Here is a 27,125-nt window from a genome sequence, read left to right as displayed (position 1 = left end):
GTTTTTAATGTTTCCTCAAAAACCTGTATTTTATGCTCTTAAAGAACTTTTATTGAAGTATTAAATTTAGGGAATTTTCTGCTTTTATGTATCTTGTCTTACTTGTTTTGGAAAAACAAAAAAAATGATTTGTCTTCATTATCAACATTTCCAAAGTTGCTTATTTTTGTCAATATGATATGTTCTATAACTCAGTGAAGAGTTCTTGTAGATCTGTTTTTTTTATTTAAAATTAAATCTTTTGTGAACATTTTTCAATCGTTAAGTTTAAAAATTAAGCCAAAAAATTAGCACAAAGATGTTCATGCATCTTATTTGTAACCAATAACTCAGAAAATTTAATTTCAGGCACTATTTTTTATATTCATGTGTTAGAGTGTCCTTTGTCTCAGTGAAATGATGGCCAAACATTGGTTTAAAACACACAGAATGGGCAAAAGCTATGGGACACTTCAAATTTAAAAATCAGTTTTCTAGCCGGGCGATGGTGGCGCACACCTTTAATCCCAGCACTTGGGAGGCAGAGGCAGGCTGATCTCTGTGAGTTTCAGACCAGCCTGGTCTACAAGAGCTAGTTCCAGGACAGCTCCAAAGCCACAGAGAAACCCTGTCTCAAAAAACCAAAAAAAAAAAAAATCAATTTTCTAATAACATCCCAAGAATATTATTTTGCCTTTTTGGTTATTTTTAAGAATATATGTTCACTCGCTGAGATCAATTTTTTTGTTGGAGTATCAAATATAATAGAGAATAGCCTAAATAAATTCTCCCTTTTTCTCCCTCATCACCCAATCGTCTTATATTCCTCTGACCTTGCTGTTCCCATTGTATAATGCAGTCTCGTGATATAGTAAGTAGAAGAGGATGATGATTCTGTTAGGATTCCTAGAGCACTACTTTGCTGCTTTAGAATTAACAGGTATGGAGATCAATTTTAAGGTGACCCACAGACCAATTCTTAATTCCCTTTAGATTTTAATCATCTTTCTTTTTGGTGAAGTTGATATTTTTTTTTCCATAAAAAAAATTCATCTGGAGAGATGGCTCAGTGGTTAAGAGCACTGCCTGCTCTTTCAAAGGTCCTGAGTTCAATTCCCAGCAACCACATGGTGGCTCACAACCATCTGTAATGAGGTCTGGTGCCCTCTTCTGGCCTGCAGGCATACACACAGACAGAATATTGTTTTTTTGTTTTTGTTTTTGGTTTTTCGAGACAGGGTTTCTCTGTGGCTTTTTAGCCTGTCCTGGAACTAGCTCTGTAGACCAGGCTAGTCTCAAACTCACAGAGATCCGCCTGACTCTGCCTCCCGAGTTCTGGGATTAAAGGCGTGCGCCACCACCGCCCGGCCAGACAGAATATTGTATACATAATAAATAAATAAATCTTAAAAAAAATTCATGTTTCTAATGTGAAGATGTAAGAATTGGATTTACATACAGTTACCCATTGTTTATACGGGAGGGATTTTCTTTTAATCTTATGTTTAACATTCATCTGATAATTTTATTTTCATTTCATGTAAAAAGCACCACAAGCTTCAGAGTTAAAGGTTAATTTCTGAACATAAATTGTGTGACCTTTCATTCCTGGATCCAGTGTCAGAGCTATTGTCCTAATTTCCATCTTTGGGGCCACCTTTGAACCAAAGGGAAAAAAATTAACAAATTAATATGTCTTCTTGAAACAATGAGAATTTGATTGTTGTGGTGGTAATGGTTGGCCTTTGTCTTCTTTTGCTCTGTCTTTTGAGTCAGAGTCTCCCTTTATGTTCTTTACCAGCATGGAAATCATTATGGAGACCATGCTGGCTCCAAATTATAGCAATTCTGTAGTAATAGGAGTGACGGGGCTGCGTCCCCAGCACCTCGGCTGCCTGGCTAGCTTATGCCCTGAAATAACAACACACAAATTGTATTCATTTAAACACTGCTTGGCCCATTAGCTCTAGCCCTTTCTGGCTAATTCTGATATCCCGATCAACCCATCTCTAATAAACTTGTGTAGCACCGGTCTTACCGCGAAGGATTCAGCATGTCTGACCTGGCGGCTTGCTCCATCGTGTCTGCTTCAGACAGCAGAGCTATCGTGTCTGCCTGGGAGAGGGGAGCATGGCGTCTCTAAGCTCACTTCCTCTTCCTCCCAGCATTCTGTTCTGTTTACTCCTCCTACCTATGTTTTAACCTATCAGGGCCAAGCAGTTTCTTTATTGCTTAACCAATGAAATCAACAGATCACACATCACAATTCTGCTTCCATTGCTTATCAAGATGTTTTTATTTTATGTTAGTTGAACTAATCTGTATTTGTTTCTATAATATAACTCTTTGAACTAATTATTGATCATTTGTGTCTTTGAAAATATGTTCTACTTTAAAAAATTTGTTTGTAACTCTTCCACCTGGTTTTGGGTTTCAAGTTAACACAAGCTAGACTCATCAGAAGAAGAGGTGCCTCAGTGAGATCCAGCTGTAAGGCGTTTTCTCATGTAGTTATCAGTGGGGGAGGACCCAGCCCATAGTGCTTGGTGCCATTCTTGGGGCTGCTAATCCTGGGTTCTATAAAAAGGTAGGCTGTGCAAGCCAGGGGAAGCAAGCAGGTAAGCAGCATCCCTCCATTGCCTCTTCATCACTGCCTCCTACTGGGATCCTGCCCCATTTCAGTTCATGTCCTGACTTCCTTCAGAGATGAATAACAATAATAAACCCTTTCCTCACCAACGTGTTTTTTGGTCATAGTGTTTTGTTGCTGCAATAGAAACACTAACTAAGACAGTAATCTATGTTAACAGCTCAACTGGTTTGAGTTTGTATGGGACAATTTTTTATTTCTTTTATTTTTCTTTCAGAAATTCCTTTAAACCTATTTTATTATCAAGAGACTGGCTTTAGGTTTGTTTATTTTTGTATAATCAGTTGTAAACTCCTTCTTATAAGCCCATGTAAATGTTTATCTTTGAAAAGACTGGCATTAATTTGAAACCAGAGGGTAAACTACACAGAAACCTCTACCCTGAGAGTCCCTTTCCTTGGCATGACTGCTTTTTCTTCAGTTCACAACTGAAACACCTGCTCTTAGTCCTCCAGGTCACTGTTAGTGTATGTGCATGCTATAATGTTTAGCTGTATGCTGTTAAAAAAATAATACATAAAATTACAGTTCAAGATAGAGTTATAAATATTTTTTTTATCTGTTGGACAGCAGAGTTCTACCATATTAGAACTAGAGACAGACCTCTTGTGACTTAGGTTTTTGGCTCTGCTCCCCCGACACTCACCACACTCTGTCTAATTCTGTCTTTTCAGTCTGGAAAGGCTGAAATGGATCATTATTTCCATGCAAGAGGTTTTAGGGAGGATAAGGTTTGGGTAAGTAAACAACACAGTGATCTGGCCTGCTTCTGTGCCACCTGGATGCTGATGGAGCTTAAAGAAGAAACTCCCATCTTTTCTGCTTTTCATACATCCACAGATGACATTTCTAACCATAAACCCTATCATGAATTCACCGAAACATATATATATTTAAGCCAAAACCTTTGTCTTCTCTCTTAGCTTCTTGATATAACCGAATTTCTGGCTTTAGTACTCTTGAACTGTAGTCGTAATTAAGTAAAATCATCAGGATACTGAAACAGTTAATCTGATAACAGAGGCAGCTACTCAGTGACTAGTGGATGTGCAGCATATTGGATGAAGATGCACAGGACAGAGCAATAATTGATATTTGTGTTAGATGGAACAAAATAGTGTAAGATCACACTGCTAATTGCTGTGTGGCATAACATTTATGAATTCTTTATTTTGGAAGTCTTCCATTTAACACTTTCAGAATACCAGTAGACTGGGATGCTTGAAGCTATACACAATGAAACTTCAAGTAAGGGGATAAAGGATTATAAATGTATGCCCTTAAGGAAACTGTTATCTTTTTCCTGAAGATACAGTTCTGTGAAGGGTTGGTTTGGTGGTTAAGAGCACTTAACTGCTCTTAACCTGCCTGGGTCAGGAACTAGTAGCTCACAATCACCTGTCTTCTGTCTTCCAGGCACCAGGAACCATGTGATTTCTGTATATGCATGCACACAAACACTCATACCTTTAAAAAATAAATAAATCTTTCAAAAATAGACACAAGGGAAATCCACTAGAACTAGAGTGGAGAAGAGCAGGTGACTAAGAACAATACATATGTGTGAAGTCACAGTTAAACCATACATCTTTATGCTAACAAAATTAATTTTAAAATAGAGTGGATAACTATGAAAACAAAACTGTTATTTAACTCAGAGTCAAAGAAGTTTGTCTTTTCAAAGTACATACAACATCCAGACAAAATTATACTTGGATCTTGGGAATATTTTGGTGATCTCAGTATTTTCCTGTTGAGGGAGGGAAGGGAGGGAGGGAGGAATAGAGGGAAGAAAGGAAAGGGGAGAAAGAAGGAAGGAAAGAAGGAAGGAAGGAAGGAAGGAGGGAGGGAGGGAGGGAGGAAGGAAGGAAGGAAGGAAGGAAGGAAGGAAGGAAGGAAGGAAGGAAGGAAAGAAGGAAGGGAGGGAATCACTGCTATGATACATATAACTTTACCATGCCAGAGACCTTGAATAGCACTGTGTTTATGTATGTCTTTGAAAAATTGTAAGTTTTAGCTGTTCATAATGTCAAATGTCTTTAATTCTAGCAGCCAGAAGGCAGAGACTAGTTGGTCTCTGTAGTGAGCTCCAGGACAGTTGGAGTTACATATAGTGAGATCTTTTCTAGAACAAAACTATAACTTTTATTTGTACGTTTCCATTCTGAAAATGCACAATATGATATGTGCCAAAATTTGAACATTTGAACCTTGTTTGTATATTAACAGTGTCCCAAAAGATTTGAATTGGGTCGCTCAGCCAGCAAAACCTATACCGTTATTCCAATGTCCCAAAGCTTACAATCTGGAATGTTTCTCGTACAGTGTAAAGGACAGGGCACTTGATCTATAAGTAAGGAGGTTCTCACTGTCCTTCATGGGGAGATGTTTTTCTGTTTTTGTTTTTTCGCAGGCAGTAGAAATCGTTTTCCCAGGAACACTAATGCAAACTAATTTAAATACATCATATTAAGGTTCATTTCATCACATAAACCATTTATCTTCATTTTAAACTATATTTTCCTGGTTCTTTTTAAATTCGTTGTTGAATTTGGTTTTATTTGGCCTTATGACCCAGATATTAGACATCGTTCTTTTCAATATGGACCATTTTTGGTGTCTAATAAACGTATAGTCATCTGTGGAGATTTTCTCTCCTGACTTTAACATATATGTGTGAGGGAGCCAGGGAAGGTGACAATGGCAGAACACCCTTGGGACTGGTGAGTGATGTAGAATAAATAGCCAGAAGGGAGGACAGGTCATACCTATGTCTCATAGTTCTTAGCAGTAGCTTCATTCATCAGATGGTCACTTGCATATCTATGTAACCACATGCATTATTTAGTATTTGATGGTGGGTTTTTTTCTTCTGTTATATATGAATCTGTGTCATGTTGTGAATACCATTGGTGAATAAAGAAACTACCTTGGCCTGTTGATAGGGCAGAACTTAGGTAGACGGGGGGAAAACTAAACTGAATGCTGGGAAGAAGGAGGAAGAGTCAGGGAGAAGCCATGTAGCCCCACCAGAGATGGACTACAGAACTTTAGCCAGTAAGCTACAGTCACATGGCGATACACAGATTAATAGTAATGGCTTAAATTAATATGTAAGAGTTAGCCAATAAGAAGCTAGAGCTAATGGACCAAGCGGTGATTTAAATAATATGGTTTCTATTAATATGGTGTGATAATTTTGGGTCTGGACAGCCAGGACAAGCAAGCAACCCCCTTCTACAGATATGGGATTCCCTCTGTATTCTGTGATTACCATTAATGAATAAAGAAACTGCTTTGGGCCTATAGCAGGGCAAAACTTAGCTAGATGGGAAAACTACACTGAATGCTGGGAGAAAGGAGGTGGAGGTAGAAAGAAGCCATGTAGCCCCGCCAGAGCACAGAGGCCGGAACTTTACCCAATAAGCCACTGCCATGTGACAATACACAAATTGATGGGCATGGATTAAATTTATATATTATATTAGCCAATAAGAAGCTAGAGCTAATGGGCCAAGCAGTGATTTAAATGATATAGTTTCTCTGTGATTATTTTTCTCGTCTGAGCTGCCAGGTAGCGAGGAAACAAACAAGCGGCCTCCTCCAGCAGTGTCATGTGTGGTTTTGTTCAAGGGTTCATATCCCTTGAACTTTAATAGTTGCTGCTTTTAAAATTGAATGTCTGTATGAGTGGTGTTCTTAAACACTCTGAACTTAGTACAGAAGCCATGAGCTACATGATGCTACTTAAATTAATTACAATAAATTTGTAATTCTTCATTGTACTAACCAGATATCAGCTGCTTGGTTGATATATGTAATTGTTGTCATAGTGGAAAGTAAAATACAAAGCATTCCTTTCACCTCAATTTCTGTGGACAGTGCTCACCTGGAGGTTGTCAAGTCAATTGTAGTCTCATTGTAGTGTTTTATTCTGTATTATATTGGTTTTTTTCAGTATTTATTTATTTATTTATTTTAGATAAGGGGGTGTCTTTGTCAGTGTTCTATTGCTGTGAAAAGATACCATGACCATGACAACTGTAACTCTTATAAAAGAGAACATTTTATTGGGTGTTGCTCATAGTTTCAGAGGTTTGGTCCATTATGATGGTAGGGAGCATGGTAGCAGTGAGGCAAACATGTTACTGGAGAAGTAGCTGAGAATTCTACATTCAGATCTGCAGGCAGGTGGAAGAGAAGAAAGCCACTGGGCCTTACTTGGGTCCTTGTAATATCAAAGCCCATCCCCAGTGACATAGTACTTCCAACACAGCCACATTTCCTAATCCTTTCAAATGGTGCCACTCCTTGGTAATTAAGCATTCAAATCTAAGAGTCTATGAGGGCCACTCCTATATAAACCAATATATAGGGCCTATCTATATATTCTTGGTTGTCTTGGAACTTGCTATGTGGACCATGTTGACCTCAAACTCACAGAGATCCACATGCCTCTACCTCTTGAGTGCTGGGATTAAAGGCATGTGCCATCATTTGCTGTTTATTAAAGGTATCTAGAGTGAAAACACTTAAAGGATACACGTATTGTTATAGTGTGTCACCCTAGAAACCATTCTACTCTTGAAAAACATACATGTTCTAAGAGATAGATTTGGCTTTCAAATAGGACATCAGATTTTGGCAAATAAACATCTATTGCAAAATTCATGGAAGATAATTTTTTTCTGATACTATGAGTGTGCCTTTACAGAATATCTGGTATTATGTAGTATATGATATGCCACTCTATCTTGCCTTCCTGTGCTCAGTCTCTGTCCTGCCCTCCTCTCTCACTTTTAAATACTTTTGTACTGCTCAGACTGCCCTTGGCTTCCTGACAACCTGAGGTTATATGCCTGTGCATATAGGCATACGTCATGTTTGACGGCCTTTATCATATTCTCTAAGTCATATATCAAGCCCATACCACAAACATTAAATAACTGAGGTTAAATGGAAAGGCTATTCAGGAGATATAGTAGAAGTCACAAGAGGAATTTGAGAAATACCAGTACACCATGAAATACAAAGTTACTCTCATTGGTATCACAGAGATTGTCTAACATAAGAACCTTTTCTGACCATACTTCTAAATGCTAATCCTTTGATTAGTAATATAATGACTTTTGTTATATTCATTATTATATTATATTCAATTAAGACTTTGTATAAATAAAACATTTTTATAAAATTTGAAACCTTCTAATGAAGTTTTTCTTGATTCCTCTCCTAAAAGTATGATTAAATGAGCTCACCAGTTTCAATGTAATCTTTCATTTAAGGTCACATAAAGAATATGATACATATTTTATTTTTTAAAGTCTTATACTATGAGTCTTCAACTGTACTTTAATTCACTTCTTTATATTCTAATGAATGTAAGGTAGGGCTCAAGATTTCTAGCCTTCATTTATTCCTAATCTGAATCAGAATTTTTCAATAGATTTTAGCAAGTCTGCATCTGATAAACTAATCTTCACCTTTATCTCAGTGACACCTCATTGGATAGACCATATTTTACCTAGATGTATGAAGAAATTATTTTAAGCTTGTGGGTAATTGTACATTCCATTTTTGTATGTATGTACATATGTATGAGTGATATGCCCTAATGTTTTATTATAGCAGGGAGAAAGGCTTAAGAGTAACTTTTTAAAAATTCCTTATATAGGAAGCAAAAAGCCAGTAGAGTTACTAATTGCCTTTTAGAGACTCGGAGTTCCCTCATTACCTGTGATTTAAGCTAAAAATGAGGTAATTACACATGCCATCAGTGTTTGTCTGCTTGATCTTGGCACCTGCAGGCCTAGTGTTGCAGCTTACCGTACCTCGTGCCACGCTCACGCTCTGTAGTCTTATACTGACATACTGAATTTATGCCCTCCATATTTCTGTTGATTCCGAGTTAGATGGTTCTTGTTCTGTTTGACTAGTATTTTCAAAATCATTCCTTTAGATGATATTGAATAGAATATTGAAATTATGATACACTCCTTTTGCTGGTAGAAATCCTTAATATGTTTTCTATACATTGGAAACAAATTTAAAGTAGTCTGTTTCCCTTTGTGTTTGCTTAAAAAGGTATGGTCATGGATGATACGATAAATTTTAAAATCTCATATTATACATTAGGAACACAAAATCGTGCAAGCATTTTTATGCCAAGTCTCCCTTCCTTCGTGCTTCTTTGGGTTTCCATATTCAGTGCTGTTCATAGATCATCTCCTCCGTACCTTCAACTGCATTCCTTGCTGTTGACCATGACAAGGTGATGAGAGCTTTCTACCTTTGCTCCTCTGCTGCATGACCAGGTTCGGAGAGTTACTGTGCTATCACACTTTGACTGCACATCCCAGAAGCCTAAGAATCCACCTTCATTTTCTTTTCCCACTTTGTGTTGCTTGTGTTTTTCACAGTGATAACCCTTCTCTTCTTACCTACTGTGCAGTTCCGGGGTCATTCAAGACCAAAATAACTTTGCATAAAACTCCAAATAGTAAAGATTTCCAATACCATACTCTATGTATTTTGCAAACTCCCCTTACTATAGTTGTTTGAATTTTGTTCACCCACCTCTTTTTTATTTTATTGAATGCTGTTTGAGTTTTTTAATGTCACTGCTATGGGGACACTGTTCACTTCCAGATGATATCCAAAATTTGGGTAGAAATTACCATATATAAAACACTCTGTCTGTAGAATATGGATGTATCCTGTAGTTTACCGTAATCTAGATCACTGATTAAAATTTTTTTTCTCTAAATTTGGCACATAATTATGCATCACTTTAGTGACAAATTAACAAACAATAGATTTAGAAGACATCAATTAGAAACTACACCAGCATGCACAAGAACTGTAAAAGTTCAAATAACAAGTTATTTGCAATTAATACCTGCTTGAGAGGGGGAAAATGGAGTGATACTGGGTATATTAATTACACTCCTAGACATTCTGATGCTTAACGGTAGTTGTCCAACACAGAACTGACTCCATGTTTTCATCCTGTGTTTCTCCTCTTTTTTTTTGGTCTCTCTCTCCCTCTCCTTCTCAGTCTCTCTCTATTTTACTTTGAACTTCAACTTTTTTAAGAGAGAGAAAGAGAATGAAATGGGGAGCAGAGAGGGTGTGTAAGGGAGGAGTTGAGGAAGGGGAAAATATGACCTAAATATGTATGAAAAATTTTAAAAGGTTTCATAATATAAATATTGGAAAATGCATTATAATATATAATTGAAAACAGATGATATCTTTATAATCAATAGCTGTGTTCATTCATTGAATATTCATAATAATTTCCTAGATTTTGGTGTTGTGACACACACCTTCAATTCCAGTACTCAAGAGGCAGAGGTAGGTGGATCTCTGAGTTTAAGGCCAGCCTGATCTACATAGGGAGTTTGAGGCTAGCCAGGACTACACAGTAAGATGCTCTGTCAAAACAAAGCAAGCTGATGTTCATGTCAGAAACAAAAATCAAAACAAACCGTTGCAGAAGGCTAACTATGGAACTAAGTCTTATTGAAAGGGAAATCATCAGTTACAATTGCAAAAATTTGCTATTTTGCTGCTTTGGGTTTGGAGTTTTTTTAGGGAACAGTCACTACATACTTGGCAAGTTTTATTCACTCACAGTGGTCTCCTTCAGGAGTACCTGTGTAATTCCAAGTACTTATCAGCATTATCAGATTAATTCGAAGACAGCCACTGCTAATCAGTGTTTTAGTGCTGATTGTTTTCAGGGATCTAGTGCCTGCAGTGGTAGAGTACTTGCCACTTAGTGGCACTAATTAATGCTTTTTTTCAAAGGGGTAGCTAAAGATCAAGGTCTCTACCCCCAGAGTTCAGGGAGCATCATAGAAAAGAGGACCTAAAGAATGTAAGAGCCAGAGGACCAGGGTGCCTGTTGAAAGATCATGTCTGAGCTTCAGCCATGAACTTAAATGATATGATTGCCTGAATAACATGTAAACAATGATACCACTAGTCGGACTGCCAGGTTGAATGGAATCTGTCGCCCAAAACCTTACTGGTAGGGAATAGCTCCAGGCAGTTAATGACTGCTGAGGAGGGAGAATGTCTTTCCTAAAGAGGAGCCCACCTAAATATATCCAGTACCACATGATCAGCCTTACATAATTCATACTAGCAATGCTAACCAAACAGACTTAGTAAGTTCTCTGTATTAGTTTATATCTATATAAAACAGTAATACTAAAAAGAAACCCTTGACTTTGAGAGGGAGTTGAGGATATGTGGGAGGGAATTGGAAGGAAGAAGGGCGAGTAAGGAAATCTGTAAATACATTACTCATATATGAAATCTTTAAAAAGTAAAAAAGTAAAGAATTCTTAAATGTTTAAATGTACTGGATCATTCTTCACTGTGGTCATTTCACATCTTCTTGGTTGGACTGTTGACAACTTACCTTCTTTCTGCCTTTAAACGGAATAGTAACTCACATCTGAGGAGAAAGCATGAGATCCCATTTCTGTCCTGCTTGACTGACAGATCATTTTCTTTGTGCTGTCTGAATCATGCTGTGTCTTTAGTTCACTTATTCTTAAAGGTACTTTTCCTAATTTACATTGATTTGCTTTTTCTCTTGTTAGTAGTTTAATTTTTCTAAATATTTGTTTCCTCATTTGAAAAGAGTAGTTAAAGACACATAATTAAAGAAACTGGCTTCTGTAGGGGTGAAAGTTTTTTGTGTAGGTGGTGGTGATGCATGTACTCGGTAGGCAAAACAGGTGAATCTCTGTGAGTTTGTGAGTTCCAGGACAGCCAGTGTGAGCTACATAGAGAAACCCTGTCAGGAAAAACAAAAACAAGCAAACCAAATAGGGTTTTTGTCTACAATATTGCAATTAACTTTTTATCGTTTGGTGGCATTTATTGACAGGTTTTTGCAGTTCAGATCTGCCCACTACTACCCTGTATATCTGATATATAATATAAGACAAAATTTGCTTACTAATTTTTATTTATTTATGCTAAATAAATTAAGAATCTCTACCACCAAGTCCTTAGTATTTCATATTATTTTCCCCAAAGTTCATGATCAGTTAGTTCTATCATTCATATTTATGCTCACTAAAAAAATTCATTTTGGCTCAGCTTCTCTTGCCCTTTGTAGTCTCTTTAACTTCAGATAGATCAATTCTTGTAGATGTGATTTTAGTTATTTTAAGTCTTTAGTTTTAATTATAATAAAACCATTTCTTGTACCCAAGAGCTTTGTTAATCTTACCATCATTGGTTTAAAGATTTGTCTGTTCACACCCCATTGTGTCTCTGTGAATGCTAAGCAGTTAGTAGACACTGCATGAGTATTGCTTTTTATCACTTTATTGGTCAAATACTATTCCATAGAAGAGACAGTAGATTACCTTGTGGCCTTTGTGTGCCTCCGTCATTAGAGATTTCATCAATTTGCAGTGTTACACCTTAATTAAACTATATGTATAAATAAGTTTAAATGATTGAAGATTTTAGAGATACTCAAATTTCTTTGCCCCAGGCTCCTTTCCTTTGTGACAGTCAAGGCACAGCATCAATTCAAGGCACTCATCACACCTAATAATTGTGCTTCATTGCATAAGGGGCACAGAAGCCTACCACTGCCTTAGAAGCCTACTTTACTAGATGGGATGGCGGTCTAGCCAGAGATTGGAAGTCACTAGTTCATACTTCTTTTTCCTATCCAGAATTATTGATGGCTTCCAGGCCATGAGAATACTTGTTTTTGTTTGTTTGTTTTACAAATTAATTTGGGATTCAGAATACATTTGAAATCTGTTCATTTTGTTCACAAGCTGAGACAGATCTCTGTAATGTGCTTATCTTATCTTTGAACATTTCTGAGAAATTCATAAAAACATAATATGAGTGTATGTGTAGAACTTATTGGAATTGAAAACACTTATTATTTAACACACTGAGTCCATTTAGTGCTGCATATATGGGCCTAGATTTATCCACTGGGGCATGGGAAATCAACCCATGGCTTTGTACTAGTCAAGGTTCTCTAGAGTAACAGAATTTACAGAATCTCTCTCTTCTCTCTCTTTCTCCCTTTTTCTCTCCCTCTTTCCCTCCCTCCCCCCTCTCTCTCTGTATATATATGTGTATACAGATACATATCTTCCCACCTCAAAAGGTCTGTAATAAAGTTGTGTGGTTTTTTGCTTATTTGAATAAAAAGTCCTTCACTGGTGTGCCCTCTGTTTTTGAGTTTCAATTAATTCCAGTTGTAGTTAAGTTGACCACCAAGAGTAGCCATCAAACTTCTCCCCAAGCAGTCATTAACTGCCAAAGTTCCTCAGGTATGCTTGGGTGCCTCAGGAGTTCTTCCGGACTCCTTGTTGGAATTTTAAACAAAGTTGATCTCTACAAGGTCTTGTGTAGGTCACCACAGCTTCTCTTGAGTTCATGTGCCCAGCAGGCATCTTGGCACTTGTAAAAATAAGTTTGCCCTACAGTGGAGACTGAAATGCCTATGCTGTGGAAATACCCAGTCCTTATATAACATTTTTTTAAGATAGATATTATTATTTTGTCCTTTCTCAACATACATGGAATCCGGCCACTGATGACCTTGTGTTTTTGAGGTTTCATTAGCTTTCTTCTTTAGGGTATCTTTCTTCAGAGATTGTATCTGGGATTTTGGTTTTGATACTGAATTTTCTTCTTAAGTAAATTTTATTGTAGTATTTGGAATTGAAGGGTAATTTCATGAAGCAGATCTCAGTAGCCTCAACTGTTGACAAATGACTCTTATCGTTTAATTTGGTGCAAGATGCTGGGAGTGTTGGTCTAATTTCTTTAGTCAACTTCAGTTAATGGTTTGGGACAATTAATTTCCAATTGTTTCCCAGTAGAGCAGATTTACTTGTATATTAATGAGGCACAGGTGTGGGCCCCTGGTGCCTGCATGCCTATGAGGCATATTTCAATTGTTTATCTACTCAGCCGCAGGTACTACAAGGTATTCAAGCTTGCCTTTAACAGTTTTTATGTTGTCTTGAATTTCTCTGCACCTGTTAACATTTTCACACTGATGGTATAATGAGCTGCTGTGGAGATTTCAGTAGGAAACATGCACTGTTGAAAAGGGGTTGTTCTGTTGTATTTAGCTGTCCAGCCTAACAAGAAACAAATCAGAGTTACTCAAAGAGTTCGTTCATGTGAGAAGTCGGTACAACCAACAGGCCATTTCTTTGTTATGTAATTTTGGAAACAGGTGTACTTTTGTTAATATATAAATAAGTCATATATTTTTATAAAGAGTCATTTTTCTTATTTATTCACTGAACTATACTACCAGTGTTTTCGAGGAAATGGAATAGCCTCCATAGACATTACAAATTTCAGAAGCTAGGATAATTATAGCGATCTACATATTCATTAAATCTACAGAAGAACTGTGTCCAAGAAGACAGCCATTCGTTCAGACACAGAACACCACTAAATATATGCATTTTAGAAGTTAAATTTCTTAGGCTATTTAAAATTAGTTTCATGTAGCACTCCTCTTGTAGAAGGATTTTAACAGAAGGACACCACTGATCTGGTTTCTTTCCTACAGGAAAGAATGGGAAGAACTATTTGTAAACAACAATTACTTGGCAACAATAAGACAGAAGGGGATTAATGGGCAGCTGAGAAGCAGCAGGTTCCGCAGCATCTGCTGGAAGGTAAGAAGGAAATATTTATTTACAGTTGGTGGTGGAAGTGTATCAGCACATTACCTATGCCCTGGAAGATTACCACACAGGGATTACTGAATCTTCCAGGTGATTTTACTCCTTTTTTTTTTTCTTTTTAGACCATTCATGTTTACCTTGCATAGGACATTTACTAATAAGGTTCAGCCACTTGGGCAAGCAGAGCTAGTAAATGAATCCTTCTAAGTAACTCTTTTTACTTCTTTTAATGGTGAACTTTTCAGAGAAGTACTGTTAAATTACATGGAGGAGGCTTTTTTTTAAATATTTATTTATTTATTATTTATTTATTTATTTATTATGTATACAATATTCTTTCTGTGTGTATGCCTGAAGGCCAGAAGGGTGCACCAGACCTCATTACAGATGTTGTGAGCCACCCAGCTTTTTTAGATTTTCTTGAAGTTGGGCCTGAGAAATGAAGTGGGTAAACTTGAAGTCCCTATTATCTGAGCTGCTATCATTAGTCATCCTCCTTTTATCTCACTAAAGAGCACGTGGAAAAGACTTGACATTCTTTTCTTAGAAACGTAAATGGAGGGCAAGCAGGAGAGCAGAAGGAAACTGGGTCATTCTCCTTCAGAGAGAAGGGGCATTGGTGACCAAAGTGGTAATGTAATCTGTAGTCATCTTTTTAATTGCTTTGAAAACTTAGCCCTTTTTGTTCTCTAAAATGAATGAATTTGAGTGTAGACTTACTTTTTAAATGACCTCTATCAGTATTTTTAGTACTATCTGCATAAATTGAGCATGTAAAGTCTGTGAAAATCAAAATAATAAGAAATACATGATGTATTGTATGGTTCTAGATTTAATAATTTAGATTTAATAATGAAAATGCGTTTTTCTTTTTTAAGAGGCAAACAAGAGACCTGCTGCTAGAAAATTGGTATTCAAATATTGTGCCCCACCCTCACTTCCTCTTGTTTAACTTTAAGTATATTACATTTACTAAAAATAGACCTAAATCTGGATTCATTTTATTAATGTATTAAATTAAATCAAATCTGTCATTTTAAGAATGTTACTTTGATAAACTGACTGCTAGTTGTAAATTACATTCTGTGCTGTTAAAGGAGCAGCCTCACTTCATGCCCTCAACCCTCAGATCCCTCCATGTCCTGCAGACCTAGGGATTGCTTACAGGTGTTACCTGCACTAGCTTCCTATCAGTTCCAGGACAATTAGAAATGAACCACCGTCTGTGTTTCTCCCTTTTTAGAATAAATCTTGAAGAAAGCTTAAATCTATTTTGTGATTTAACTTTTTAATTCTTTTTTAACCATTGATTATTTAGTTTTTGACTATTCTAACTATTTTTAATATATCCATGAGCATATTATTGGGAATTGAAATGGTTATATTGAATGGAACATGTCACTAATGGGGTGTTTCTTTATATTTTCAAGCAATTTTATTTAACCTGATTTTCATACTTAGTAGATTTTACTTTTTATAAAGTTATCTCTTTTTCTCTCCCCCAATAGCTCTTTCTTTGTGTTCTTCCTCAAGACAAAAGTCAATGGATAAGTAGAATTAAAGAACTAAGAACATGGTATAGCAGTATTAAAGAAATAGTAAGTAAAGAGTAAATGTAACTAATGCAGTTATTTTCATATGCTTAATTTAAAGTTCACCAGCCTCTGATCTTTGATATGTCTCTTTCTTTACCAGCATATCACTAATCCAAGGAAAGTTGTTGGCAAGCAGGATCTGATGATCAACAATCCCCTTTCACAAGATGAAGGAGTAACGTTCCTTTTTATTATGTTTATTTTTTCAATTATTTCATTAGTTTATTTGTATGAATGTTTTGCCTACATGTATGTTTGTGTAACATTTGTGTGTCTGGTGCCTTTGAAAGCCAAAGGAGTCAAGTAGATCTCCTGAGACGGCAGTTATGTGTGGTTTTGAGCCACCATATGGTTTCTGACAACCAAACCAAGTCCTCTGCAAGAGCAACCAGTACTCTAAACTACTGAGCCCTTCTCTATTCTTGTTCCAACCTTTTCATTCTGAAAATCATGCTTTAATGATTTATGTCATTTGCATAGGGTAAGGGTATCTTATCTGAAAATCCTTATGCAAACAATGTATTTCATGCCGTGTTTTCATTATTCTAAATGCTGAACTACCTAGATCCTGATGTGTGTGTGTGTGTGTGTGTGTGTGTGTGTGTGTGTGTGTGTCACATGTATATATGCACACCTGTAGAGGCCAGAGGTGGACATGGTATCCTGCTCTGCCATTGTTTGCCTTTTTCTCTTGAGACCAGGTCTCACTAAAACTCCTGCTTGCTTTTGCCTAGACTAGTTAACTGGGATCCATCTGTCTCTGGTACCCTCTGCTGGGGTTAGAGCCACCGAAAGCCACACTCAGCTTTGTATGTGGATGCTGAGAATTCAAGCCCAGGGTCTCGTGCTTGCATCTTATCTGCTGAGGCATCTACTCAGCACCTGTGGGCCCAGCTCTTAGAGGTTCTGCACCTCCCAATAGTGCTAAGACGCTAAGCTGTCAACACACTGACTGTAGGAACTGTCAGATCTACCCCATAGCAATTTCTCTGGACTATCCACTGTACTGTAAATTATTTCTTGCTTTTTTAAATATAGGAATGCTCTATTTTGAGAAGTAAATGGCAATTTTAGGTTGGCTGTTGTCTTCCAAAATATGTTTCATTATTATTATAAATTTATATATTTGATTTTGACTTTAACCATATTGTCATTAATACAAGCTGTGTTTCAGCGTAAAAACGGCTACCTGTTTTCTTGGACTCTGTTTTCCTTGGTGGAAAATTTGCCAGAATTTGGCTAATTTAATTAAAAACATCAATCCATTAGAACATAGGGAAATAAATGGATTGTCTATTTGTCCCTGGCTAACTTTCAGTCTGAATAATTAACTGCTAATTATAGGCTTGTGTCCATAGTCTAAGAATTTTTCATGTTCAAAATTAAATTTTCAGGTACTTGTTTCCAGCCTGATCACATGGGTTCAGTCCCTGAGACATGTAGGGGCTGGTGTGTTGGTGCGTGTGTGCATGCATCAGTGTGTGTTATAAGTGCAAGGGGTCTCGTAAGAGCTAACTCTAAAGTGATGAGGAAGGAGGCATCAGTTTTTAGTGGAATAAAAAAAAGACTAAGGAACACCTTAGAAGTCCACACTTGGCAGGACTATCCCTGGAAGAAAGCAACTACCTGTAGTGACTGTGGAGAAGCTCATATCCTGGTGGAGTGTAGCAGTTACTACTTGACAGAGACTATATAACTTTCTCACTTGTTGCTGCTCTGCACCTGTGTATGTAGCTGAGGAAAAAAAATTCCTCATTTAATAGATATCTTAGTAATTTCCTGATGTAAACTTTGCTATATCATCATAAGCTATTACATAATTTTTAGATGGTTGGACATGTTCCTTTCTTTTGTTGAGAGAAGGCCCTACTACTTGGATTTGACTAGACTGGAACTTGATAGACTGTCGCTCAAACTCACAGAGCACTGCCTGCCTCTGCCTCCAAAGTTGAAGGGATTAAAGTTGTTTGCCACCTTAGCCCAGCATTAAGAAATTTTTAGACTTTCCCCAAGTTTACATTTTGAAAATGTAAATGCCTCTTGTGGAAGAAAAGAGCAGTGGACGTGCCCTTCATCCTACAGAGATGATAGAACCTTCAAAGATGTGTACAGTAAGGAAAATTGAAAAAAATGTAAGCTTTGAATTAGAGCAAATTTTAATAGAAATTATTTCTGCCAGGTTTCCGATCTCAGAAATCGAAAGTGACAGCTTAGAGAATAATAAATTCAATCACTTAAATTATTAAATTGAAGTCATAAAAGTCACACAGTGTGAGATGGTTCTAATTAGGTTATTCTCATTTTCCAGAGCCTTTGGAACAAGTTCTTCCAGGATAAAGAATTGCGGTCCATGATTGAGCAGGACGTCAAAAGAACGTAGGTAGAGCTGTGTTTGTCCACTGATTCAAAACGGTGTTACTTCTCTACAGTTTACCACAGTGTGAGATCCATAAAGAACCCTAAATTGTCTTAATTGTTTTCTACTTACTTAATGCAAAGTTGTTTTTCTAAATAAATTTTGATTCCACAAATTTTTTTCTTAAAGATTTCAAAATGTTCAAAATAAAGTGAATATTGACCAAAGAATGCTAGCTTTATCAATTTCTGATAGTTCACATTATTCTAAAAGGATTGTATGGTGTGATTATTTATATTGATAATACTTGGACAGCTTATATATATATATATATGAATTGCCTTCTAGCCAAATTACTCTGTATCCTTCTCCTTTCAGTTTACTGTGGTTATCCTTCTTGCTTTCCTCTGGGTGCTGTTCAGGTGTCTGAATAACCTGTTCTGGTAGTCTATCCAGCACTCATGTGAAAAACACCTCTTTTGGCACAGTAAATGTTCTATCACTGTTACAAACCAGCTTCATCTCTCTGCACTATCTCGGGAAATACTCTCAATATCCTCTCTCCTTGTACTTTTCTGTGAATGGGGATAATAGTAATTACCTCCCAAAGTTTGTATGGATTCCCTTAAGGTTTATTGTCCTTTTGCCAGAAGTTCTTGCGAGCAGATTATGTCATATTTTGACTGTCTATTTAGAACTTGCCAGTTAGTAATCCTTAGTCTAAACATTCCAAATCCTAAATGTTTGAGAATTCAAAACTTTTTGAATATAGATTCAAAACCCTCAAAATTTTTGATTTTGGATTTTTAATTAGGGACACTCAACATGCATGCAAAATAGAGTGCTAGTAAAGTTAATCATTGGAGCTGCAAACCTGCAAGAGAGTGCATCACAAATACTTAACCTTCTGCAACTTTTCCAGTGTCTTCCATTGTAATTCTGCCTCTGACAATGTCAGGCCTCTAGCTTTCTAACACTCAAATCGTGCTTTTTTATCCCAGAACAACAGAGAATCAGATGACTTGAACTACCACCAAATTACCTACACTATTCAATATGTAGAATAAATACTTAAAAACGACAGTATTCAAAAGAATCAGGAGTTAAGATCAGCTATACTGCAATTAGTGTGTGAAGTGAAAATCATTTTGGTTATCTTGCCTCTCCCAGTTAGTTCAGGAGCCACCCACTTTTAAAAATAAGCTCTTAGGGGTTAGTTTTTAGTCTCCTTTGCAGCGATTTTCGGGAGCTAAAGCACCTTTGTATTGGCACATATGAGGCACATGGAAAACAAAGGGATTTCCTTATTGACCATACAACTTTGTTAATCATTGTCTGAAAAACAGACCTTATGGTAATAAAACAGTATTGCATGTTACTAGCCAAAATAGTAACAGTGTCTGATTTTAAAAGTGTCAGAGCTATTCTATCTCAGAGGAGGAATTTTAATTCAACTTTCTGTAAATCGTAAATGGAAGTGGGTGAATAATGGCACTGGCCTAGAACCACACATTCAGAAACCATAGTGTTCCAGAGTGATCAAAAAATATAAAATAAGAGAGGAGTATGAATTCCTATAAGCACCACATGTAAGAAGAGCTTATTCATCATTTTTCTTATAGCTCAAATATTTCTTCCTGGCTGTGTAAGGTGATCAAAAAATATAAAATAAGAGAGGAGTATGAATTCCTATAAGCACCACATGTAAGAAGAGCTTATTCATCATTTTTCTCATAGCTCAAATATTTCTTCCTGGCTGTGTAAGAAACTGTTAGATCTTGAAAACACACACACAAAAGCTGTTCTGGTTTTTATTTGTTTGTTTTCTGTTTTTCTTTTTCCCAAAGAATGTAAGATATGTACATCAATACATTTAGAGTTAATTTTTTTCCTGTTCTTTTTTTTTCCTTCTAGAATATTTGAAGGTAAGTACAAGATTCAGGGTAGGTATATGGGAGAGTCAAAAGTGTAGCTGTTTAGAGTATTATAGAGTTTAAAGTGTAGCTGGAAGTCTGGGTGATTCCTCGCTAGCTTTCCTTGAAGTCTCTTTATACAAGAGAGGAAGTTGCCATACTTTCTCTATTCAAGATTTCACACTCCTTTAATCCTAGTACTACAGAGGCTGAGACAGGGCGATGTCTGGGAAATCCAGGCCAGCCTGGTTTATGTAGCAAAACCCTGTCTCAAAGAAAACAAAACAAAAACTGAAGAACAAGAAAAAAAATGCAGAATACGTACTATTGAAGATAGAGTAACTAGTTTAAAACAGGGTCACATTTAGCCCTAGTTGTCCTTGCATTCCCTATATAGCCAAAATGGCCTTGAACTCATGATCTTCTTGCATTTACCTCCCAAGTGCTAGGATTAAAAGCATGAATCACCATCCCTATCTTTTGGTGATCTAAATCCATCATTATCAGTTGAATCTATAAAACTACTGGTAATACAATGGAAGGGGGAAAAGTGCAGTTCAGAGAATTTATACTTTCTTAAGTTGTTACTTAAGAATTTTGGGTTTTTAAAACATACTGGGTTGCAGGACACTGGAGAATAAAGGAAGTCTGATCACAGGATTTATTTTTACTGTGGAGAGTTATTAATGATGGTAACAGGTCTGGAGGAGCAAAGTGGAATAGTGGGTAGGTACTGAGAGAATAGCTAAAGTTGTATTTGCTTTAAGAACTATGATCAGAGAAGGCATCTCTGTGAAGAAGAAATTTGTACTGAGATGTGAAAAGAAAATCTTTATAGACCACCCTTTTAGATCTAGTGGAGGAGTATTTCAAGCAGTGGGAGCCTCTATTCAAAGCTTCCCCTGAAAATGAGTGTTGAGAGAAACAAAATGAAGTTAGGTATTACTAGGACTAAGTAATTTAAAGAAGGGAATATAAAAAGATGGGAACCCCTACACAAACATTGCTCGGATTGGTTTCCATTTTTAATAAGCAGCTGTTGGAAGATAATTTGAGTCTTCAGAGGAAAAGGATACTAGTGAGTTAAACTAAAGATGCAGCATTGAAGACGGTGTAAATAGACTGAGGACACACATTTTATGTTTCTAAATACAAACCAGGTTACTCTATGGGCTTCTCCTCACTCACTAGTTCTGTTTAATTATTCCTGCTCTGCTTGGAGTTTTTAGCCTCCTATCTCAAGGCGGTTGCTTAATTGTTCTCATTGGATCTATTGATACCTTTTCTACTCTAATCCAATCCATGTGCTCAGTCCAATCACTCTTCTCAAAGCAGGTTTATAATCCTGTTTTATAGTCTAAAACCTGTGACTGTCTATGGCCATAGAAAAATGGATTTTCCCGCCTTCTACAACACACATCTAATTATCTTCACAGTGTTATTTTCTGTCATTGTTCCAAGATCAGGTTATGCCTAGCATTTTACTTAAACACTGCTTGCTGTTGAGTCCCTGCCACTCACCCTATCCATGACATATTTTATGGACTTTCCACTTTGGAATTTGAAGTTTGCATTTTGTTCAGTTTTCCTGTAACTTTTACATGTTATTTAACTTAGGTCTTATATTTATTTAAGTCTATCTCATATGCATTTAAACATTTTTTATTAATTTCCAGGGTTTTCAGGCATAGTAGATGCCAAAATAAGTATGACATGTACCCAGCAAGAAATTCAAATCTAATAGGGAAAGCAGAAAAAAGAGATTATAATGAGATCAGTTAGTGCCATAGGAGAAGCCATGTGTCCAAGACCTCTGGTGTTAGTCTATGTCTACTTCTGATCTTATGGATAGACCCTGATACTGTTTTATTGTTGTTGTTGTTGTTTTGATTTAGGCTGGGTTTTTTTTGTTTTGTTTTGTTTCTTTGTTTTGTTTTGGTCTCAAGATACATTGCCAGAGTGATGCACAATAACAGCCAATGATGGAAATAGTCAGTGACGATCAGTGTTTCTTCGATTTCACTCGGCTTTTTAGCATTTTTTCAATCTTACAAGACATATGCACCTCTAAGAAAAATACTCCTAAGTTCAAACTTCTAGTTTGACCTTAATTAAGGTATTTTACTGTTGGATTGTTTTCATCTGGCTATTCACTGTATTAAATATTTTCTCTTACATTATTTTAACATCTTTAATAAGCCACTACTCAATTTTTACTGCAGGGCGTTTACATTCATTTCAGATTATTTGTTTCTTATCTCAGGCTAATGAAGTGTTGAAATAGGTGCAGCGGGGCTGCGTCCCCAGCACCCGGCTGTCCGCATGACTAGCTTTATCCAAAATAATTACATGGAAACTGTAATTTTTTTTTTTGATTTTTCGAGACAGGGTTTCTCCATAGCTTTTGGTTCCTGTCCTGGAACTAGCTCTTGTAGGCCAGGCTGGCCTCGAACTCAGAGATCCGCCTGCCTCTGCCTCCTGAGTGCTGGGATTAAAGGTGTGCGCCACCACCACCCGGCCGGAAACTGTATTCTTTTAAACACTGACTGGCCCATTAGTTCCAGCCTCTTATTGGCTAGCTCTTACATATTGATCTAACCCATTTCTAATAATCTGTGTAGCCCATGAGATGGCTTACCAGGGAAGATCTTAACCTGCGTCTGTCTGGAGTGGGAGAATTATGGTGACTGCCTGACTCAGCTTCTTTCTCCCAGCATTCTGTTCTGTTTACTCCGCCTACCTAATTTTCTGTCCTATTAAAGGGCCAAGGCAGTTTCTTTATTTAACCAATGAAACAACAGATAGAAAGATGACCCTCCTCCATCAATGAAGTTGTAACTATCCCAATTTTTATTACAGAAACAAAACTTTGCTACAATGTAAATGAAGGAATCCAGTCTCTAGAATTTCTAATTTAGAGTTTGGATTGTTCTGGGGGGGGGGACAATTTGCCATGTTTCAATTCAAAAGCTCCAATGTTAGTAATTTTAAATTTTTAACATTATTTAAAATAACTGAGTTCAGGATGCAATAGCATGTTCAGACTAGATGCCAAGGAAATATGTTATTTGGTCTATCAAGGTCTATTCTAAAAATACACAACATCTATAGTACCATTTGTAGATTAACATACTATGAGCTTTGCCAAATAGTCTTATCTTTTCTTTAGATATATTCTGTCTCCTAAAGTAGATGATTAAAGTTCTTTGAGTTAGTATTTTTTTTTAACTTCGGCCATACTTAAAAGTATACCTGTTTGCCTCTAGGATTTGCTCATCATCATCTTTAACTTTTGATCGTTTTTATTCTCAGTCATTGTTAACATCTTAGATAGTTCTTTTTCCTCTGTGAGTCTACAAGATAGAATATTTTTATTTTATAGCTTGCTTTTATTTATAATTTATATAAATTATATAATATTCATATAAATTATAGGCCAAACAACGTTGTATCCTCATTTTTAAAAAAATATCTTTTGTCATTAATAGCAATATTCTCTTTTAACCTGAAGATATGTATTAGTCACTTTGTTAGAAACCACATTATCAGCAACTAAGGTAATTTTGAATAAAATTTTAAAATTAAGTCTCATTTACATTAATCACATTTAAATCTTAAGAGCTATTGGACAGACCTATGTAGAGCGTTTCAAACTTTGCAGAAGGCTCTGTTGAATAGCACTGTATAGATAATTGTTATTTTTGTGTAGTATATTATATGAATATGTTTTAGGTTTACTCATAGTGCATATGGAAATGGCATATGCTGACTGTTTGCATTGTTTTCCCTCTCCTTGAGAAGTCTCCAGTTTTATAATTTATGAGACTTATGTAAGTTTTGGTCAAGTGTAATTCTCTATTACATTGTGATGTCCTGATAGCAAGTAGACCACTGTTGAAAACCCTCATATATTAGTACTATCTAAACAGTTTTACAGAACTAATTTATTTAATTACTAGTCTTTTAAATGTGAAGTCTACCTTAGCCTTCATTCCTTTTCTGCAGAAGTACTCCCAGAATGTCCTAACTGTTGGAATATTTTACACAGTTTTCCTTAGAATCTATTTTTTATTTAAATTAAAAACAAATTCCTCTGGGGGAAGGGGTATTTTACAAGCAATTTTAAAGCAGAATTGATTTTGGTGTGTGTTAATGCAGACAATCTGCCCAGTGTTAAAATGTTACAGGGGAAAAAAATACAAGCTGCCATATTCATGTGATCACACCAAAATAGCAGCTTGTATTTATATTTTCAGTCTCCTTGAGGTGGACTGCAGGCACACATGAATGGAGAGATGTGCTTCGTGCTGTGAGTTTATTTAATGCAGACAGAGTACACGCTTGTGCATTCACGAGCAGCCTCACATATGCACTTGTTCACAGCCGAGAAAGTGAAAACTACAACACAAGCCGCTCTCCACGCGTTGTCAGCAACCTGTGTGTGTTTCTTAAATAGTAGAGGGGGAGAAAACAGACTTCAGGAACAGGAAAAACAGTGCCTCTGTCCAATGGCCCACAGTCCTTCTCATTTCACATTTAAGGTAAAAACAAAATAATTATTATTGCTGCATACAGAACTTAGAAATATGTGTTTTCCCTTGCTGCTGTTGTTTTTGTTCCTCTTAGTGAAAATAGATGGTTTTTCCCCTAAAATAATACATCCTGATTACAGTTTCCTCTCCCTCTTCTCTAGCAGTTCCTCCCTACTACTCCTCCCACCCAAATCCACCCCTTCCTGTCTCTCATTAGAAAATATCCAGGATTATATAAGATAATAATAAAATAAATAAAATAAAATTAACACATTGGAATTGAACAAAACTAACAGAAGGAGTAGGGCTTATGAGAAGGCACAAGAAACAGAGCCACTTGTTCACACACTCATAAACCACATAAACACACTAAATTGGAAGTCATAGTATCTATGCAAAGAACCTAAGATAGACCCATGCATGTTGCCTCCGTCTCTATGAGTTCATATGAGCTTTGACTATGTTGATTTTTTTTTCTTGGTGTGTACCTCCCCATCTAGCATTTATTGTCTTTCCACCTCCTCTTCAGAAGGGCTCCCTGATTCCTGAGGGAAGGGATTTGATGGAGACATCCCATTTAGGGCTGAGTGTTGCAAGGTGTCTTATTCTCTGCTTAATGACTGACTGTGGGTCTCTGTGTTTGTCCTATCTGCTACAGGATGAAGCTACTCTGATGATGGCAGAGCAAAGCACTGATCTGCATATATAGCAAAATGTTATTAGAAGTCATTTTATTTATTTATGTATTTATATATTTAGAACAGTTGTATCTGGTTTTATCCTAGGTTCAGGGCAGTTTGGGGTATGGGACTATTTTCATGGAGTGGGCTCTCTGTTAAATCATATTGGTTGGTTACTGTGGCCCAGCATGGCTTCACAAGATGGACACTACACATGATGTGGGCTGAAAAGCAGGACATACCCTGGGTAACAGTGTTGGTTGTGGGGAGTGGTGGTAGGAGCAGGGTAGAGAGATTATGGGCTGTGCTCTGGCATTCTGTGGGAGTCTTCCAGAGACTGTGGCAGTTCCTTTAAAAGCAGGACTCTTTTCCCTAGTTCTTGAAAGACTGCACTGCACACTGACTCAGAATGATGAACTGGAGCAGACTACAAGCCAACTGCATGCCAATCAACTGGAGAAATGCCATTCCAAACACCACCCCAACAATGATCCCCATGGTAATCTCCATGAAACTGGTCACCAGATCATAACAGCCCTTCTGGGTTCACTTTGGTGGCGGCCACAGTCAGATATTATGCAGATCCAGGGGGTTACAATCAGTTTCCTTCATGCAACTACTGGGGGTGGGAGGGTACCGTGTTCCAGGAAGTGGGGGCTACCGCTCTAGTTGGTGTAGTTCTGCATGCCCCAGCAGCTTAGTCTGCACTGTGCATGGTCCACTGTCCAGCTAGCTCAGTCAGTAGAATATGAGACTCTTAATCTCAGAGTCATGGTTCAAGACCCAAGGTGGATGCCAGGTAAAGAGGGAAGTCTAGGGATTGTGTTACCTTTCTTTAAATCACACAATAATTATAAGATAGAACGAGGAGTCTATCAAAGTTGTATCACCAGCTGCCCCATTGTTCCCACTCGGGGACCATCTCTCTACTGCTGCAATGGTAACCTCATTCTCAAATGACTAAAGGGAAGCTCCAAGCCATGCAGCATCCAAGAGAGCATGCAATCCTTGCCCTGGTTCTTATTGGGTCACATCCCCAGAGAAGACCACACACATTGGATCAAGCCTCCCCAATGCACTTGCCTATCAGATCGAATTCCCAAATAGTTACCCGCACAAGCTTTGTGCCCCCTTTACACTAGTGTATCTTGCAGACAGGACACTATTGTCAACCAAAGGGTTTGTATCTGTTTGGTGTTTACACTTCTCTTTTGGTAGCAGACAAAATACCTTCCTGTGCCAAAGACACTAGAGTGTAGGAGTAAAGGCTCTATGTAGTTATCCTGTTCGGTGAATTATAGTTGTTGTCTTCACCAGTGTGGCCATGTTGTCAATTTGTGGAAAGTAGTCCCCTGTCTTACCAATAGCCTAGATTGTTTGTCAAATTCCCATGGGACCCCTTTGGCCAACAACTCAATTAGATGTAACCCAATCCCAGTACTGGAAGCTTCATTTGGTAAAAAGAAATGTTCATTTGGGACTTTATCATCTCATTATTTGACAATTTCTTTTAGATCCAGATAATAGATGTCTATATTTAGGATGCTTCTATGGTATTAGGTTTCCATAGTACCCTCAAGTAGATCTTAATTTCAGCTGTCTCTCCCTGTCCCTGCCTCCTCTTTCCTTTCCCACTTTTCCTCCTATTTCAGAACTCCCATGCATCCATAACTATCTATTTTATCTCCCTTTCCTAAGGAGGGCTGTCTGTC

The 27,125-nt window shown here is 37.1% G+C and overlaps 1 protein-coding gene across 7 annotated transcripts in view; it reads left to right on the top strand.

The window, feature by feature from the left end:
• Positions 1–27,125, top strand: part of Tbc1d5 (TBC1 domain family member 5) — a 436,877-nt gene that overhangs the window by 217,080 nt on the left and 192,672 nt on the right. For all 7 annotated transcript variants that reach the window (XM_075980962.1, XM_075980961.1, XM_075980968.1 and 4 more), the window contains 4 exons: positions 14,220–14,328; positions 15,846–15,935; positions 16,033–16,107; positions 18,241–18,308. In XM_075980962.1, coding sequence (XP_075837077.1) covers positions 14,220–14,328; positions 15,846–15,935; positions 16,033–16,107; positions 18,241–18,308 — 342 coding nt within the window. The remainder of the gene's footprint in view (positions 1–14,219; positions 14,329–15,845; positions 15,936–16,032; positions 16,108–18,240; positions 18,309–27,125) is intronic.

Source organism: Microtus pennsylvanicus, chromosome 7 (assembly GCF_037038515.1).
Source record: "Microtus pennsylvanicus isolate mMicPen1 chromosome 7, mMicPen1.hap1, whole genome shotgun sequence".
Taxonomy (NCBI): domain Eukaryota; kingdom Metazoa; phylum Chordata; class Mammalia; order Rodentia; family Cricetidae; genus Microtus; species Microtus pennsylvanicus.
This window is presented reverse-complemented; position numbering and strand designations above follow the sequence as displayed.